The sequence below is a fragment of the Blennius ocellaris genome (assembly GCF_963422515.1).
Source record: "Blennius ocellaris genome assembly, contig: SCAFFOLD_89, whole genome shotgun sequence".
In the NCBI taxonomy this organism is placed as follows: Eukaryota; Metazoa; Chordata; class Actinopteri; order Blenniiformes; family Blenniidae; genus Blennius; species Blennius ocellaris.
In genome coordinates, this window is record NW_027661830.1 from 45,893 (window position 1) to 64,249 (window position 18,357).

Here is an 18,357-nt window from a genome sequence, read left to right on the forward strand (position 1 = left end):
TCACCTTGTACTGTTGTAAAACTCTAAGTGACATCTCCAGATTTCCCAAGTTGCCAGATTTTAAGACTAGGCATTGAGCTTTCAGAGCCACATATCCTGTTTTCAGCCCGGGGAGCCGACAAGAGACCTTTGATCAAGCGTCTCAAGGTATGTAAAGCAGGGTACATGAGGGTCAGTGAGTGATTCAGTTCTTTTGGAAAGGTCACTGAACTCTTAACGGGTTACCACAGTGTTTGATTGTATAAGGCCAAAGGTAACATGTGCAATGTAAACAATTGTACGCTGAAGAATCGGTCCTGCATTATAAAGAAAAATAAGAATCATGCAGAGCTCCCTCAATGTTGTTCAACCGATTTTTATTTCTTTTTCTGTATATCAAAGAAAGCATAATGGAGACCAAACACAAAAAGGCAGGTACAAGTGAGGAGGAAAGGGGGAAAAAAAGCTTAATCAAAAATCTAACAAGTCATAACAACACTGCCACTATAATTGTTCAATATTCAGAGGAATACCATACTCTCCTTTTTTTTTTTTTTTGAGCAGAGGTGGCGTTTTTAAAACCATTATGGATCAATAATAATCAAAAAACAGTGATGAGTAGTAATAATAAATCGTATAAGTAGTAGTACAGTTATAACAATAGTGATAATCAAAGTGACAATGAAACAAAGAGAATAAAAAGCAGATCTCCATAAAAACGTATCTAGTTTGGACAGTGCAACACCGTGTCTGTGTGTGTGCGCGTGTGTGTGTGCATGTGTGTGTGTGTGCATGTGTGTGTGTGTGCGTGTGTGATCCCAGTCTTGAGGTTTGAGCACTCCAGTCATTCGCTTTACACACAAGATACAGTCTCCAATCGGAGCAACGATAAAACTTTACGGTTTCTCTCCGTGGTAGTCATGGCTGTCTGTGTTGGTTTGAAATGTCTGTGGCTTTGTGCAAAGATGGTGGACTAGTGCAAGTGTCAAGCCGTGGGATGTCCTTTACAGTTTTGCATTTACGGAAATAAAAAAAAACACCTCTCCTGCTCTCTGTTGACCGTTAAAGATTGCTTTTTGGTTTTTTGTTTTTTTTTGAAGGACAGAAAGCGAAGGGAGGATCACTTTGGAATATCAGTTAATTTTTTTTCTCAATATATTTCTTTACAAAAAAAGTTTGTTTTTAGTTTTGCATTTTTTGTTAAAACTATCAATAGTAACATTAATATACAACTTAAATCGAAGGAAAAAAAAACATCTTTAGTATGTTATGTGTCCTTCAACACAGCACCATCTTATTAGCTCTCAGTCAACACATTTTATATGTCATAATTTTGCCTTTATTTTATTATTTATTCTAGATTCGAGTACCCGTCAAGTCTCTTGAGGACACTACTTATAAACCCAACTGTCTCCCTTGTCGTAAATTCCAGACGTCGCGTCTCGTTTCACAGCACGGACACGACCAGATTTGCCAACTCTGCTTCAGAACTGAACCAAAACAAGGAAGGGGGAAAAACAAAAACACACACACACACACAAAAACAATGTACAGGAAATCATTTCAAGCTCTGTCCTCAGATTCAGAGGTTTTGGCTTTTGACCTAAAAAAAAAAAAAAATCTGTTCCGCCAGTTTTTAAAATTGCTTGTATTGTTTTTTTGTATAAATATTGACGTACATAAACGAGTACTCAACTTTCCTGTCTTGTACACAGTATTCATGGCAAAAAAAAAAGATTTTATTTTTAGGTGATCAGTCTGACCCTCTGCGCCAGGTGGGGGGAATTCCCCCGGGCTTGAATCGACACGGCTGGTGGCGTTTCCTCTTAAGGCTGTCGTTTCTCTAAACACACCTACCCAAGGTGCAAAGCCCCCCCCCCCCCCCCCCCAAAGAGCTGCGTTCCAAAACCACACACAGTCTGGGTGGGGACAGTTAACATTTACCGGGGGTGGGGGGCGTGAAGCACGAGCAGAATGGGCTTTAACTGGATTCCTTGGCCGAGTGGACGCGGGCGACTTTACAGGCAACGAGCTGCTCCGGTTCAGGTCACATTCACACTAAATATTCCCTCCCAAAAAAATTAAACGGGAGATCGGAACGAAGCTCTTCGCCATTTTCTGCAACTGGATCCAAAAAAAAAAAAAAATGTTTGCACATTATGCACTCCTAAAGCGTATTCTATTTGATTAGCAAAATCAATAAATTGTATTAAACAGGATTTATATTAAGGCATCCAACATGCATTATTGTATCTTTTCATTTAAAAAAAAAAAAAGAAAAAAGAAAAAAGAAAGACACCTGCATCAGAATGCTCGAAAAAACATCTCAAAACCAATGCAAAATGTGTCAAAGTGCGGTATGCCAAAGATTAGCCTCTCTTTTTGCGCCGTCTATTTGGATTGTCATGAAACTATGAGTGTGTCAAATCTAACAGCACGGACTCTCCCAAGTACCTCTTGAACATCCCAAAACGAGAAGCCGCGACGCGCTTCAGATCACTCGTCCTGCAGCAAACCGAAAGGGGACAGTTTATACAGATTCCTCTTCTCCCAACGTTTCAGTCCCGTCGTTTGCATCTCCAAGCAACAAAGTGAAAAGTTTAGGCAGGAGGGGGAAGGAAAAGAACGAAACAAAACAAAAACAAAAGAAAATCCACAGGAGCAAAGTGGGAGATGTTACTATATTTTATGGTTTTTATCCCAAAAAGGTGTTTCCGGGCTCCAAAAGAAGGAAACGCTTGCATCAGTCTTCAGGGGAGAACAGCTCAAGCATGGCGAGTCGAGTGTCTTTTACAAATTTTAGGAAGGTTGTCGTAAGTTAATACAGAACCACAGGGTTAGGACCAAAACTGTCTGGAGAAAGTGGATGTGGGAACCTGGGCGGCGCCGTCACTCCAGCGTGGAACCAGTCTAGCTGAAGGTTCCGACGTCCAGGTGAGCGCTGTGGAGTGACGGACACGGAGTCAGTGTGGGGGTGAGCGGAAGGGTTAGCGGGTGCAGGAAGGGAGCCGACGTCAAAAACTCAATTAGTTTTCGAGGATTAGTGCTCAAATTTATTAAAGTGAGAGGAGCCCGAAGCGGGCCCGGCGAGTCAGTGTGCAGACCAATCCTGATCTGAGGTCTAACTTTTGCTGGTGGCCGTCGCTGGAGGCGTTTCCATACTCGTCTCCGAGCCGGAGGCGGCGCCGGGGCTGGTGACAGCAGTGGAGAGAGAACCCTGCGAGCCCGACGTGCCGTTCCCGCTGGCGTTCTTGCTGACCAGCGCCATCGGCTGGCCAAAGTTAGTGGTCCTCAGGGTGGCCAGGTGGCGCGGGGAGAAGACGTGGGCTCTCGCCGCGGCCCGCGACTCGAAGGAGACGTTGCAGGCATCGCAGCGTCCGGTCAGGGTCTCCTTCGGCACTGGCTGACCGGCCACCGGGGACGCCGCCGGCTCGCTGACCGTGAGCTGGACCGGCTTGGGCAGGATGGGCCGGTTGGCTTTGATGGCGCTGTAGTGCAGGTAGCTCCCTGAGCTCACGTCCACCTTCCCGCCTTGCAGAGGAGACTGGGGGACACACAGGTGGACGGACAGAACCAAGAAACAAGCTTCATTTAAAAGACGAGGTTCACAGCATCACACAGAAAAGGACGTTTAAACTGACTGCATTTGCATTTCTGCAGTTTGGACTCAGACTTTTCTTCATCCATTTTACTGAAAGAAATAAAGATATGAGCATCAAGTTTTACTTTAGAATGATACAAGTATCAATTTTGAGGAGGCACCGATACCAGTATCTGGTCAGATACTGCACGAGGATTCATACTCGTGAAAGCTCCCCAGTACAGGCTTCATGGCATTTATTAGTACCCTTAGCAGGAGGTCACTCAAGGTTAGTACTTGTATATTAAAAAAGTGGCATCGATGGATCCATTTTTCACTTAGAAAACCAATTTCTCTTCGGATTGTATAGCAAAGCTCCCTCTGGAATTTATTTGTTCTATTCTATTTATTTATTCTGTGCAATAACGATCTCTGCTATATTTTTAATCACTACCAACATTATGCAAGAATGTAAAATATCCTCATAGTTACAAATTATTGGTTTTAAATATCATTGATCATATTCTTTAACTACTCTATTTTCTAACCAACTTGCTGCTGCAACAATGTTCATTTTCCCCACTGTGGGATGAATAACAGAATCTTATCCGATATGAAATGTATTAAACCGAATTTCATAAACAATCATGCTCTTGCCTTACAGACAGAACTCAAATGTGTCTTGGAAAAGCTTTTGTTTTGTCAGGTCTGCATTGCATGAATGAAAATATGCGATCCGTACGGTTGCCAGCGTACCATTTTCTCCTGCTGCAGTCTCCAGCGCTTCTCCTTCGCTCTGGTGTTCTGGAACCAGATCTGCACCACCTTGAGCGGCAGGTTGAGCTCCGTGCCGATTGCCTCGCACTCCATGGCGTTAGGGTGGGCGCACGTCTCATAGCAGGACTGCAGAATGGACAGCTGCAGGCAGGACAGGTGGGTCCGCGGCCTGCGGCTGGACGAGTGGGGCAGGAAGCTGCTCTCGGTGGGGCTGGACTTCGCTGCGAGCGGCGTGGAGAGGCTGGCCGCCCGGGCCGAGCTCGGGGTGTTGGGGCTGACGGGCGCGATGCTCGGAGTGGGGGGAGGGGGGATGGGCCGAGGCGGTGTGTGTGTGGGAAGGGCCAGCTGCTCTCTGGACAAGGTGTTGATCTTGATGGGGACTTTGGAGGTCCAGTAGTTCAGCCCATTCTGTTTTTGCGACGCCGTGGTGGCAGAAGGTCTGTTGTTGATGGGAGTGGCCGAGAGCTTGGGCACCATGCGGTTGGTGGTCCCCGGACTGGGACCCATCTCACCTTCGTCTTTCTCCTCATCAGTTTTTTCTTCCTCGCTCTCCTCCTCCTCCTCCTCCTCCTCCAGCTTTCGTTTGTGTGCTGGCCGTGGGGCGATCGGGATCAGATCCTTGGGCGGTGCGAGGATGACGGGTGCAGTTACTTTGGGTGCCACTTTAACCATGGTGACATTGCTGGTGGTTTCGAGCTTGGTCTTTGGCACCGCTGAAGGAATGCTGCTCACAGGCGACGCGGTGCTGGAGGAGACCACCTCCTTGGGCTTGATGGGGACCGGGATTATTTTTTTGATCATGACTGGTTTGCTTGGCTCCTTCAGAGACTCTCTCTCCATCTTGATGAGGGTCCGCACGATCGGTGTGGTTGTAATAGTCCCAGCGTTGTTTGTCGCCGTCTTGTTAGAGAATATAGGTTTGGACAGCGGCCAGGTGAATTTGATGAGAGGTTTGCCGACTGCTGCCAGCGTGCCGTCGCTGATGAATCGGACCTCACCTTTCCTCTCCCGTGCTCTCATGTTCTGGAACCAAATTTGTACAACCTTTTTTGGAAGATGAACCCACTCCGAAATTTGTTCAAACTCATGTTTCCCAGGATTTGGATCTTTGAAATAGCAGCCATACAGGATGTCGAGCTGTTCAGCTTGAATGATGGTCCTTGAGCGTCGCATATCCCGATACCTTTTCCCTTTGGACTTTCTCTGCTGCTGCTCCTGCGCCTGCTCCCTCTCCTTCTGCTTTTCCTGCTCCTTCTCTCGTTCCCTTTCATACAACGTGGCGTTCATTTTCTCTGCCGCCCTCATGTAAATGCTGGACTTGGTCAGATTACTGCAGTGGACCAGACTCATGCCGCTGTTGGAAGAGGGAATGCCACTAACTGGCTCCGGCTTAACTTGGACAACCACAAGGCCTTTGGACGTTGGCTTTAGGCCAAGCCCGTCAAGCAGCTGGCCCTTTTGTACGGCAATTTTATCAGCCAGAGACGATGAGGACGCAGATTTTGAGCTGCTTTTACCCATGCTGAGATCAAGAGCAGCCTCGCAATCATCACCGTTGGACAAGTGGGGAATAATTTGGTTTGGATGGGAGAGACTGTACTGTGAGAGAAGGGAGCTGGCGAACTGTGTGATGGTTGGCGAGTTGGAGAAAACGGGTACTTTACTCCTGTCCCCCATCATTGGTGGAGTCAGAGAGACGACGTAAGGGCTAAGAAACTGTGCGGAGAAGGGAGTGAGGGACAAGGGAAGTGAGTGAAGAGCACCCGCTGGGATCTCGGGGTGATCCAAGAAGTGGGACTGTGAACATGGAGGATCCCCTTGGGCCTCCAACTCCAGATCCACATCAGGGTCCAGCCTCTCCTTTTTCACCTCCACTTCATCGTGTTCAAACTCCCCCCTTCTTTTCCTCTTAGCCCTCTGTCCACCCAATCCCTCCTCTTCCTCGTACTCGTCCTCTGCATCAGAAAGGAACACAGTTGTGGAGCGCAACACCTTCCCTCCAATGGCTCCCCTGTCGGGATAGACCTCCCGGTGAGCGTCGTCTTTAGCGGGGCTTTCTGGGCACTCTTTGAAAGAACCGTTCTGGCTTTCTTCATCGGAAACAATCACAGAGGTGTAGACCTCATTCTCAGAGTCCGACGTGAGACAGGAGCCTCCTTGACTCTCTCTGCACAAATCTCTTAGTTTGCGTTTCCCTCTTGTCCGAGACAAATCCATTGCTTGGCTGCTTGAGGCTTCAGCGTCGTCGTCTCCTTCCGCTATAACCAGCGAGCTCTCCTCATCGTCAAAGTCGACATCGGAGCCCTGGCTGTGCTTTGTAAAGCCGGCCAGGTGTTCTGACTCCGATGCCCTCTGTCTCCGTTTGGTGAGGCAAGCCTGAGTCAGCCACCTCCGTACTTCCTGTTCAGACAGACCCACTTCTCTGCCAAGCGCCTCGCAGTCCTCGTGGGGAGGACTCGCAGCGTCAGCCTCGCTGCGCGATTCAAAGAAGGCCCAGAGAACCTCCGACTGGAACTCTGACAGCACTGGAAGGTCTGGATATATGGATGCGTTACAATTGAGACGAGTTTGGTTGTTAGTTAAGGCATTTGTACTCCGGCTGGTTTTCGGGGTGCCGAGCGAGCCACTCGGGCTCGTGCCTGATTGTGACTTCTGAGGAGTTGAATCAGGGCTAAGTGTAAGGTTCAGATTTACAGGACTGAAACTGGAGTTGCTCGGCACAGATGCAGAAGGGGAGAGGTTGTTATTGCCGAGGCTCTTCTCTGTGCCCACTGGGGAAAGACTCAGGCTTGCTGCTTTATCACCTTCCAGGCCCAACTGATTAGTTACACTGTCTCCATCTGTTGTGCTATCTCCATGTGCCTTCCCATTGTCCTCATTATTCTCAACCTTCCCTTTGCTTTCTGTATTGGACCAATGTGCAATGTCTTTACCGTTCTGTTCCTTAGATTTCTCCGCTTTATTCGTTTCTGTAGTAAGGTTCTGTCTGTCCTTGAGCTGATCGGATATCTTCTCTGTCCCGTCACTCCCCTTTTTCTCTTGCTCTGCCTCAGTTGTTGAAGTTTGCTTTTGCTCTTCGAGACACACTTGTATGTTTGTTTGAACTCCTGCAGAGGGCCACTGGGTCTGCAAGCTGTTAAGTCTTTGGGTTAGGAGGGCTTGCTGGGCTGTGCTGAGGCCTACGAACGGCACACACTGGGTGAGGAGCTGGCCTTGCTGGTTTTCTTGGTGCTGCTGTGTTTGGGCTTGCAGCCCATTTAGGATCAGGGGCATGACCATTTGGGGCTGAGGCACGAGCTGAGGCGCGGCGGCGCCGGGAGCAGCGCCGGCCGCAAACAGGGAGGGCAGGAGAGAGTGCGAGAGGGTGTTGGGGCTCGACGTGAGGAGGGTGAGAAAGGCCGAGACGGCCTGAGCGGAGGCCACGGGGGAGGTGAGGAGAGAGGTGGCCACTTGTGACGTTGGAATCTGCTCGCCATCCTTTGCAGCAGTCACCACCAGAGTCCCGGTAGCAGCGGCGCTGGTGGAGCTCATCAACTGAGTGGTTCCGCTTCCAGATGTGGTCACCGTGGTGCTGTTCGCTGCCAGCCCGGCGTTTCGGCTTCGGGTCTGGTGCAAGACAGATTTCATATGGCTCTCGAGGGTGATGGCGTGATTGTAGGAGACTCGACATATCGCACACTGGTAGGGTTTGTTTGATATATACGGCCGAGTGAGGACTGGGACCGAGGAATTCAGGGGATTGCTTTCTACACTTTGCTTCGCGGCGCCTGTAGTCATCCTCTGAATGTGGGATGTAGAGTTGTAATGAACACTCAAGGCAGTTCTGCTGGGGAAACTTTCCAGGCAGGCGTTGCATTTGAACGACCGGGTGTTATTTTCAGCCTGCACGCCGTTTTTACCAACCGACTTCTCACCAGCGTCTGGGATTTCTGTTGCATTTTGCCGTTTGCCTCCTGCCAGTGGATTTCCCTCCTCTTCTGGCTCCGGCTCAGCTTCACCTCCCTCCTGTTCCATTATTCTCTCCTCCTCCATCTCTTTGTCTCCGAGCGTCTGGGTAGCGTCTGCACTCTTGCTAGATTGGCAGGGCTCGGAGTCGATGTCTTCTGCCTGCTTCGTTTGCGAAGGATCAGCGTCTGATGGAACGAATGACACATTTAACTTTTCTGTGAGGGTAAAAAGTGAAAAAATAAGCGTGCACAGACAAACTTGATGTCAATTTGAACGATGGTCCTATCGTTTGTTTTGTGAATTTTACTGCTTACAAACAGATCATAAAAATATTAATGTGGACATCAAAAAAAGTCACAATTTTGTGGCCCATTTCTCCAAACTGTGGCTTAACTGAACATTGTTCAGTCTCAACAAAAAATTATATTCTAGTTATAAAATGTAAACTGGAACTATAACAAAAACTGGAATATATTCTCATAGATTTGACTGACCAGATATTATTATTTGACATTCTATTACAGTGAAGAATCTAACAACGTCTTTATTTGAATCATGCCAAAGTAGAAGATCCAAATGTTTTACACTGAATGTGGGATTTGCCAACATTGTTGTGGCATATAAAGCAAAAGTCCTTTATGAACAGACCCTATACATCCATGAAGCAAAGGACAATGGTCTCATTATACACTACAATGCTCCATTATCAAAAATAATGGAAATTACTGAACGATTTGAGTTGAAGATTGTAGAAATAAGTATACAAAGAAAGAATTTGTAGCTTTCTAAAAACAAAAACGTGTGACCTTGCTTTTACTGACCTTGTTTTTATAAGGTGAAACTCTGTTAATGTAAACTTTATTATTGAATCCAAATAGAGAAACTCACTTTATTACACCCAAGGCTCATTGTTACAGTCACAAACAACACCTAATGTTATGAATTCCTCATAATTTAAAGAAAAATCTTTTCTTTTTTAATACTTTTCACTAAAACAGGTTGTGAGATTTTTATATAAAATTTGGAAATGGCATGAATCTATTGGGGAAAAAAAGACATCACTGCTGTGTCGTGTAATCATTTGTAAGTGCCTCTCTATTCTGTAAAACATAAAGCACACTGTAATAATATGCTAAATGATGCATGACGGCCTCTGGTTTCCAGGGAAAATCTTTAACGCAAAGAAAATTGTGAAAACTAAGGCATTTCTCAAATAATTCAAGGTTACGGTGAACTTAAAAGTTAAATAAAGACTTAGTCACCAGTAATTATACAACGAATTACTCCCACGCATGTTAAAAAAAGAAAAAGTGTGTGTGTCTTAATACCGCATTCATTTTCCGCTGCTCCTTATTAACTGGAGTTACTTTGTTGGAGAAGTATCATCTCACCTGTTGGTTTGGGAGCTTTTGTTTTAACTCCTGCTGCAGCAGCGCTGGCGGCCTGTTTCAGAACGGCCTGTAGGAAGCAGAGGAGAGAGTGAGCACCAGAGTGACACACACTGCACACGCTTCTTTCAGTTATGACATTTTGGAGTGGCACCAGATTTTGGGCGTGTTATATTACCCGCAACCACTCTGCCAAGTCTTTAATTCGACAATTAGCCTACAGGCATACATCACAACATCTTTGATCAAATGATCTACCGATCACGTTCCTCCTATAGCTTTACACTGGACATCAATAAGCTTCATAACTCTTGAAACTCGTCTTGTTCACACAGGTGATTCAGATTTGTTTTTATTAAAACTTGTTGTCGACTCGACAAATATTTTCACGGTGACATACTTGGTTTGGTGGCAAATCCAAACAATGAGACATTCAAACTTACAAAAACAGAGCAGCGACTGCAGGAAGGTGGATTTGCATAAGCAATGCAACGGAAAACAACACCCTCAGTCACAACTCAACTTTTGATTACTAATGCAATGACACACTACGCATAAATAAACCTGCTTTTCTCCCTGTGGCTTATCTGGCAAACGACACCGTCTTATGTTGGCGTTCTTTGGATAAAACATATGTGAAGAAGGAAGGAAACCCCCCCCCCCCGATATTAGTTTTTATGAGCAATCACTTTTGTCATTACCGTGCAATAAGCTACAACAGGAGCACAATTTGAATCTGTATTACTCAAATTTGGTTTTTTTTCGTGTCCATGATTCTAGCTACTTTTAAAGTGATCCACAATAGCAGGGATGTCGCACATGAGACCCAAAGCTTGTGAGCTGCGTTATCGATCCAGACTGCCAACATGTCGGCAGTCTGGAAGCATTTGAATAAAAAACGACTAAAGTGTTCAGCGGCCAGTTGAGATACAAAAGTTTTTGCACATTTTTTTTTAAAGGACGTTTCTTTTTAAGTCACTTTGAAGTGGAATTTTGCTCCGTTTCACTGTTTATTTATATTTTTGTTTCATTTTCAAGGTGGCTTCATGTTTTCAAATTTGAATTTCTTGTCACAATTTAGGTGAAGTCGTTTATACCATTTTAAATGGATCAGAGATTCCACATAAAAATGTTCGCTCCCTTATGAGACGGCACTGTGGAAATATTTTTTTTTGTTGGAATTGAATAAAGTTCAAATACGTTTGTACATCATTTTGAGAAGAATTTTGATTCAATAAGCGAATTTCATGATCATTGTAGCTCAGCAAATCTTCTTTTAATGAAGCTTTTAGCTTTATACATCTTCGTTGCTACTATAATATACTACAAGTATTTTCACAAAACAGCAATGCAAGTATCGGATTGGGAAAGAATCGGTGTCGGCTGATACTCAAATCTGAAAAATCGGATTGTACCGAGCACCGTAAACTGTGATCGAGACATCCCTAGTATAATTAGTTATCATGGCCCTATTTTAACCGCCCAGCCCACTCAACATGGAATTGGGCTGATTGTGGCTTCTGAACTAAAACGTACAGCTCCATCACAGATTCTACTTTAGGAAAGCTCAGAACGCTCAGTCTGCTGGAGACTCACAGGTCGGTGATCATTCATACAGCTCATGGTTTAGAGGTTGCAGCTCACACGGTCACATAATAGCAGAAAGATCTAGGTTTGACTTGACTTTAAAGGTTCCCATGAAAACAGATCGAGAGATGTTTCTAACATTTTGAGGGGGTCAGATTATTAACAATGCCTGTGCTATGTCACCTCCCACTAAACTCTAACCGGTCAAAACGGAAAAATTCCTCCTTATGAGAGCAGAATAAATCACTGGATCATATTAAACAATAAGAGTGAACACGACACAATGGCAATACTGAAAGTTAAGAGATGGAGTTCCTCTTCACTAGTGTGCTTTTTTTTTTTTTTTAGGTCATTACCATACATTTACCGTCTCCCACTGCTTAGTCACATAATTGCACATTGTTTAATCCCTCTGCAGATCAGGTGTCAGGCCTCAGGCTTTCATACCTGTGCTGCATCAGAAGTAACCATTAGGATGGACAGAGAGCCACCAAACTCAGCTTCTTGTGACTTCAATTAAATCTTGTCCAACTCATTTATCAGCCAGCAACAAGTGGGCTAATTAAAAACTATGGTTATAATTGATATACATGCGAATTAATCGGGCTGTGACTGTAGGGAAAACCCCCTTGAGAACCAGTCAGACTTGACAACAATCATATGACTTATTCTGGTCGTCACTTACGATGTCCAGCAGCCTGTTGACACATGATGGAAGAACGCTGTGCTGCTCGGTAAGATGAAGAGACAAGGAAGATCGGTCTGGTTGGCCTTTTTGGCACAGGGGGCACAGCCACTCTGCCTCCCCATTCCTTTCACTGAATACCGTCTCTCCAGACTCCTCCTGACGAAGACACAAAAAACATGGACGTGGAGTCACTGCTACGCTGTAAGCTTGAAATCTAACCAGTGGTACCCCAAACACAATTTCAAGACTGAGGCCTTGTTTCCACGATGATTTAATGTAAAAACAAAAATATATTTTGCATTTTGTGGGTTCGCAGTCACCGACAATTGAACTTTTTCAATACTCTTCATGAAAATAGGGGAAAACGCGACTTTCTGAAAACGATTGGGCTAACGAAACGCTGCTACTGTATGTGTGCCATAGCCATGGTAAACAGTTCTTCTGCGCATGCTCAGTAGTTGGACAATAAGAACAATGTTTACCACCAGAGTGTCATGACCCAACTCGCGGCCCAACATACCAACTACATTGTTTCCAAAACATTGCAGTGTAAATGCGAAACTTCTCAGAAACACGAAGCATTATCGCTTGAAACCCCATCGTGTCAAAAGGGCCTAAAACTATTTTGCGCAACACAAGGTAAACAAACAAGCGGCATAAAGTCATTCTGTGCAATCACACTAAACAAAGGCCAAGCTTTTGTACTCAATAATGCACCTTATGTCATTATTTCCACCAGATACTATATCAATTATTTGAAATACAAAAATCTTAACCACACAGGTTGTTTGACTGATTTATTACCATACTTTCCAGGGCGGTTCCTTTAATTCAGACTACAATAATGAAGCTGCTCAGGTGACATCTTGCTGATGTTGAACACTTTGTTGTGTTTGCAGCAGGTTTTTTTTTCGTTGCACAGTTGCTCCTCAAACAATTAGCCGATTGTGTCACACTCGTTCCCTTTTTACACCCAGCCAGCCTGTGAGTTACTCACAATGTAAATCAATACAAGCGAACTACAATCATGATATTGTCAAGTCAAAACCTACCCAACAGAGACGGGCTGCAAACACTGCATTAGCACAATATGAAGGATTTAAAAACACTAGCTGTTGCTTTCTATAGCCAGATGTCTTTTACATTTAAAAAAAACAAAACAAAACAAGACAACGTTTCATGCCCATGAGGAGAAATACCAACACACAGCCAGCCTCACTTCCTCGTCATGCCAATTAGCCAGCTAGCAGGGTTAAACGACCACAACAGTCCACATCTAAAGACTCGATCTTCAAATCACCTCAGAATTAAAAAAAACCTGAATAAAACTCGAACGACGTAGCCGAGTTGGCTAATTAACGAGCAGCCTAATTAGCTATGCCGACCGGATCAATTAGCTAGCAGGCTAGGTTGTGAAGCGCCCCCCCCCCCCCTCCGCCGATAACGTCGCATTACAGTGAGTTTACTGGAAAATAATCCCGCACTTCTCCCCCCAAAAACTGCAACAAGACGGGGGCAGACGTCAGCGAAATGTCCCCCCGGCGGCTCTCGGTTGAAGGTGGAAGCGATGATTACATTAATAAACACATTAGAGGGGAGAAAAAACGAGGTGGGGGTGGAGGGAGGAGGGGGGGGTTGTTACCAGTCGTGTCACTCCGCTAGCTATAGCCTGTTAGCAGGCAGAGATAATTAACCGCTCCTCAAACTGTCTCCAAACTGGCTGCTCTCCGCTGCCGACGAACTCCTCCCGGCCCGGGCGGGGAGTGCAGCCTCGGTAACACAGATACGCTTCGGTAGGAATGAGAGGGGGGGGGAACAAGGCGAAATAAAAACAACAACAAAAAACAAAAACAAATCCCCGGCCTCGAGTTATTCGCTTACCCCCGTGATTGTGCTCTGCCAGTCGGGCATGTAGTGTTGCACCGCCCGTCCGCCGGCTGCTCAACAGCGCAAATTGAGGCCTACCCGCACCAAAGCCATTTAATTAATGAACGCGGGGCTCCGTTTACAGATGTGTTAGAAACTCGCACCCCTCCTCCCGTCCTCCGCCGCCAGTAAAGCGGGCAGACCTCCCCGTGCTGGACGCGTCCTCGGATCTCGGAGCTTGAAGCCAGTCGCGGTGCAACACATGGTCATTTAAACTCTCATTTTAACTGGTAATTGGACGGAGGGAATTACGAGCGACTCGGAGCGGAATACGTGAGCCGCGGTCGCCTCGTCGATTTGGGTAGGGGGGGGTGGGGGGGTTGGCGTTAAGGAGAGAGCCCCGTGAAGGAAGGAGGGAGGGAGGGAGGGAGGTGGGGGGAGAAGAAGAAGAAAAAAGTTTTGGATTTAATGCTGGATTTCGGATTAGGACGGGGCGCGATCCGTCGTTCGCTCGATCCCGTGTCGGTCGCAGGCCACCTCTGCCCCCCATTCCCCTCCTCCTCTTCCTTCTCTCTTTCTCTCTCCCCGGATTAAATTAACCGATCGCGTTTAATTAAGTTCGCAGCAATTAGCCGATTCCTTTTCTTTACCTGCATGGTCGCCGCTCCAACACGCACACACACACTCACACACACACACACACGCGTCCTCTGTGGCTCCTCACAAGTGAAAAGTTTTCTTGCGTGCCCTCCCTCCCTCTCTCTCTCTCTCTCTCTCTCTCTCTCTCTCTCCCTCTCTTCTCTCCCCCTCCCTTCATTCTCTCTCTCCTTCCCCCTAGTAAACACACCACAGCTCCCCCCTCGGCTGATTGCTGACATTCAGAGGGGACACAATCCCTTATGTAACCCCACAGATATTACAGATTAATAATTCAAACTGAAATCACTCGTTCATTAGAATTAAGAAAACATAAAAAAAAAAAAATTCACACAAAGAAAGAGTTAATTAAAGCTGAATAAATGACCACTCACGATAGGTGTGGCGCGCGCGCGCGCGTGTGTGTATTTAATCTGCACCCATCCGCAGGCCCCCGCTATCGGGACAGGAAGTGATGCTCTAATAGCTGTCCTTAATTGCGCCTGTGCGAAAAAAAACAAAACCCAAAAACGTCGCTGACGTGTTGTCGCCGCGCGGAGCTCGTCTCGGTGCAGAATCGGTTTGGACTTGAGGACGTGACCCGTAAAGGTGTGTCAAGTTTGCAGGGCGACACGTTTTGTGGCGTTTTTCTACCGCTTGGTAATGTGGAGTCGTTCAGTGGCTTTGAGCCTGCATGGCTTTGCAGCTCTGTTATGACCAAGACAGGTGTGTTATAAACTGCAAATCAGTTAAATACTCTTATTAAATGACTGCATTAAATAAAGTCTTTGAAAAGTTGTGAGCTCCTCCTACCCAGCATAGATTACAGCTCCAATATGATACAGTTGTTATAAACTACAGATCAGCTACTGTTTTGCAGCAAAAATACGACTATATGAAATAATTGCATCTAAATAAACACATTAAATGGTTGTCAGCTCTTCCTACTCTGTATGTCTTGCAGTCCGGTTGGGATGTGTTATAAACTACTGATCAAATTCCGTTTTTTTAATTTATACTATAATAATGTTAAATGGTTGCATCTAAAAAAAATATTTACTATCATTGAAAAGTTTTCAGCTCCTCCTCCCGAGCATGTGTTGCAGTCTGGTTATAGTGCGTTATAAACTACAGATCAACTTTGTTTTTCAACTATCAACACTCTTATTAAATGATTGCATCTAAAAAACTATATTAAATAAATTATCTTTATTGTCATTACGCAGGGGGTAGAGTTAAATTCTGCATGGCTTCTCTCTTAACCATTAACACACTGTTTGATAATGTATTTATTAAATATATTGTATCTAAAAAAAGGCTATTAAAAAGTTTTCAGCTCCTCTTACTCTGCATGAATGGCAGCCTTTGTTACAGGTGTGTTATAAAGTACAGATGCTCCAATAATACAAGTGTATTAAATGATTGTGTCTAAGCCAAGGTTATCATTGAAAAGTTATCTCCTCGTACTCTGCATGGATTGCAGCCTGGTGGTAATGCAGGTGTGTCATAAAATAAGCTTTAATTATGCACCAACAATACTCAATTAAATGATTGCATTAAAAAAAAAGAATAAAATGCTGCATGAACTTCAGCCTTGTTAGTTATGACACCAGTGTGTTCTGAACTACAGATTTGCTTAACAATACAGCTCTATTACTTGATTACTACTAAACACACCCACAAAACTGTCATAGTCATGGCCTCAGGTTAGAACATTTGAGAGAAAAAGTGTGGCATTTTCTAATATTTTGAGTTGCTGCATTTTTGATTTTCATGAATCATGAGGAATAATTGTATAATATATATATATTAGGCTATTATTTTGGATACACTTCCACATATTAGTATTATACAATAGTAATATTTGTCGATTGGGTTCAGATTACTGGTGAATTTCTGCATAATCTTTCCTTTTTTAAATCTGCATTGGAGAGGTGGAGACTTTCCACTGTTTCGGCTAGGCTAAGGGGATAGAGAGAAAGAAAATTGAGCCCCGAGACTTAGCGCAATCTGCATTCAGAATTAGACTTCTGGCTTTGAGACCTTTCTGTGGAGAGTTTGCATGTTCTCCCTGTGCCTGCATTAACTTTCCATTTGTCCTCCAGCTTTCCAGCATAATCCAACACCAGCTGTGCTGCCCACTGTTAATTTCTGACTTTAGATTGTTTGTTCGCACTGTGATGGATTGATGACACGTTCGGGGTAAACCCAGCTCCACCCCACTGTGCAGCCGGGAGAACATATACATCATACACATCTATGATGTTTACAAAAACCAAGAAATTACTTCAGAGAATGACGACAATCTCAACATAGAGTCAATTTTAATTAAACCTTCTGGTGCAAAATACAGTGAAATATCCAAAAATCTTCTTCTATAGTAGCGTTGAGGCTAGTTTGATAGCAACGTTGTCGCTGACTTTCATGGCAGCATCACACATATCTCAGCTCAGGTGTCAGTGTTGTGTTGCATTCACTACTGTTAAAGACATTTTTTTCAAAATAAATTCTATGTTATGATAATATGCTTGGAAGTTTGGTTGGATTGGAGCCTCTTGCAGCTGGGTTTGGCCCACAGGCCTTCTCTCTCTCTCTCTCTCTCTCTCTCTCTATATATATATATATATATATATATATATATATATATATATACAGTGTATATATATATATATATATATATACAGTGTGTGTGTATATATATATATACACAGTATATATATATATATATAGTAGATGTGTATTAATTTCAAACAGATTCTGTCGGTGGTTTGAAAATAAACTGGATTGTATTTGCAGTCAGGTCACATATTCAGTGTGGATCATAGTCTGCTGTTTCAGATGAGTGTGGAAGTGGAAAGAAAATTTGTCTGCAGCGCCGACAACCTGAAAACTCTGGAGGAGATTGGGGGTATGACTTTTATCTTTTTCACCTCACAGTTACTAAAACTGAGGCATTTATAAGACGCCGTGATCCACAACAACTTAAGAAGGGTCACTAAAAAGCTTTTCCCAACACTTAATGACTCTAATTTGCTGTGGTTTTTGTGTAATGATAGTGACAGTGGCCATCTGTGTCTTCTTAATAATTATCTTTAATTTTTTTTTTTTGTCTCAGTCTTGTTAGTATTTCATTTATTTCTCCTCTCATTAGCAAAGTGATTTCTTTCATCCCACTCCATTCTCCTTTCGGCAGTCTGCATCGGCCAGCGCCAGTTCCATGACCAGTATTATGACACCCCCGAGTTCCACCTCACTCTGAGGGATATGTGGCTGCGGAAGCGCAAAGGATGCTGGGAGCTCAAGTGTCCCTTGGCGAAACTGGACGGGTCAGAGGAGCCGCGGGACGTGGCGCTGTGCACCCGCTACAAGGAGATCACCGACCTGCCGGAGATTCACCTGCGGGTCAAAGAGGTCGTCGGAGGTGACGGCGCGGAAGCGAGTCCCTCAGAGGAAGACGAGTCCTGGCTGGGAAGGTGGAGGCTGGCGTGCTTTGCAGCGTACACAACGGTGCGGCGGTCGTTCACTTTAGAGGAGGAGGGCGTGCAGGTCGATCTGGACCAGGCGGACTTTGGTTATGACGTGGGAGAGATAGAAGTCCTCGTACCAGAATGCGGAGACGTGCAGCGTGCGATGGAGAAGATCAGGAGGACGGCTCAGAAGCTGGGTGAGCGCCCACACTCCTTATCACTCATTCAATTCATTCATTCATTCATTTGGCTGTTTTCTGATGTGGTTTTCTCAAAAAGTCTGAAAAGTGTCCTCTCCTTCCTCACAGGCCTTTCTGGAGACGAGCGAGTCGAAGGGAAAATGGATGTTTACCTTAAAAGAAATCACCCCGAGCACTACGCAAGACTACTGAGCGAACATGTTCTGTAGGAGGAATCATGTTCTAACGGTTTATATGTTAT

At 44.9% G+C, this 18,357-nt stretch overlaps 2 protein-coding genes across 3 annotated transcripts; one reads left to right on the plus strand and one right to left on the minus strand.

Annotated features, from left to right (window-relative positions):
• Positions 1–337: 337 nt before the first annotated feature.
• zfhx2 (zinc finger homeobox 2) lies at positions 338–14,523 on the minus strand. The gene is made up of 5 exons (XM_080522299.1): positions 14,464–14,523; positions 11,945–12,103; positions 9,676–9,742; positions 4,316–8,469; positions 338–3,523 (listed from the first exon to the last, which is right to left on the minus strand). The coding sequence occupies exons 1-5, from the start codon at positions 14,467–14,469 to the stop codon at positions 3,101–3,103; spliced, it is 4,809 nt and encodes a 1,602-aa protein (XP_080378425.1). The 5' UTR covers positions 14,470–14,523; the 3' UTR covers positions 338–3,100.
• A 394-nt stretch (positions 14,524–14,917) lies between these two features.
• On the plus strand, positions 14,918–18,357 carry thtpa (thiamine triphosphatase). Of its 2 annotated transcripts, none has more exons than XM_080522307.1 (4): positions 14,918–15,058; positions 17,275–17,357; positions 17,643–18,113; positions 18,225–18,357. In XM_080522307.1, exons 2-4 carry the CDS (start codon positions 17,288–17,290, stop codon positions 18,323–18,325), a joined length of 642 nt encoding a protein of 213 aa, XP_080378433.1. In that variant the 5' UTR covers positions 14,918–15,058; positions 17,275–17,287; the 3' UTR covers positions 18,326–18,357. The 2 variants fall into 2 exon arrangements, with proteins under 2 accessions (XP_080378433.1, XP_080378434.1); XM_080522308.1 differs by having other exon boundaries at positions 14,974–15,058; positions 17,288–17,357.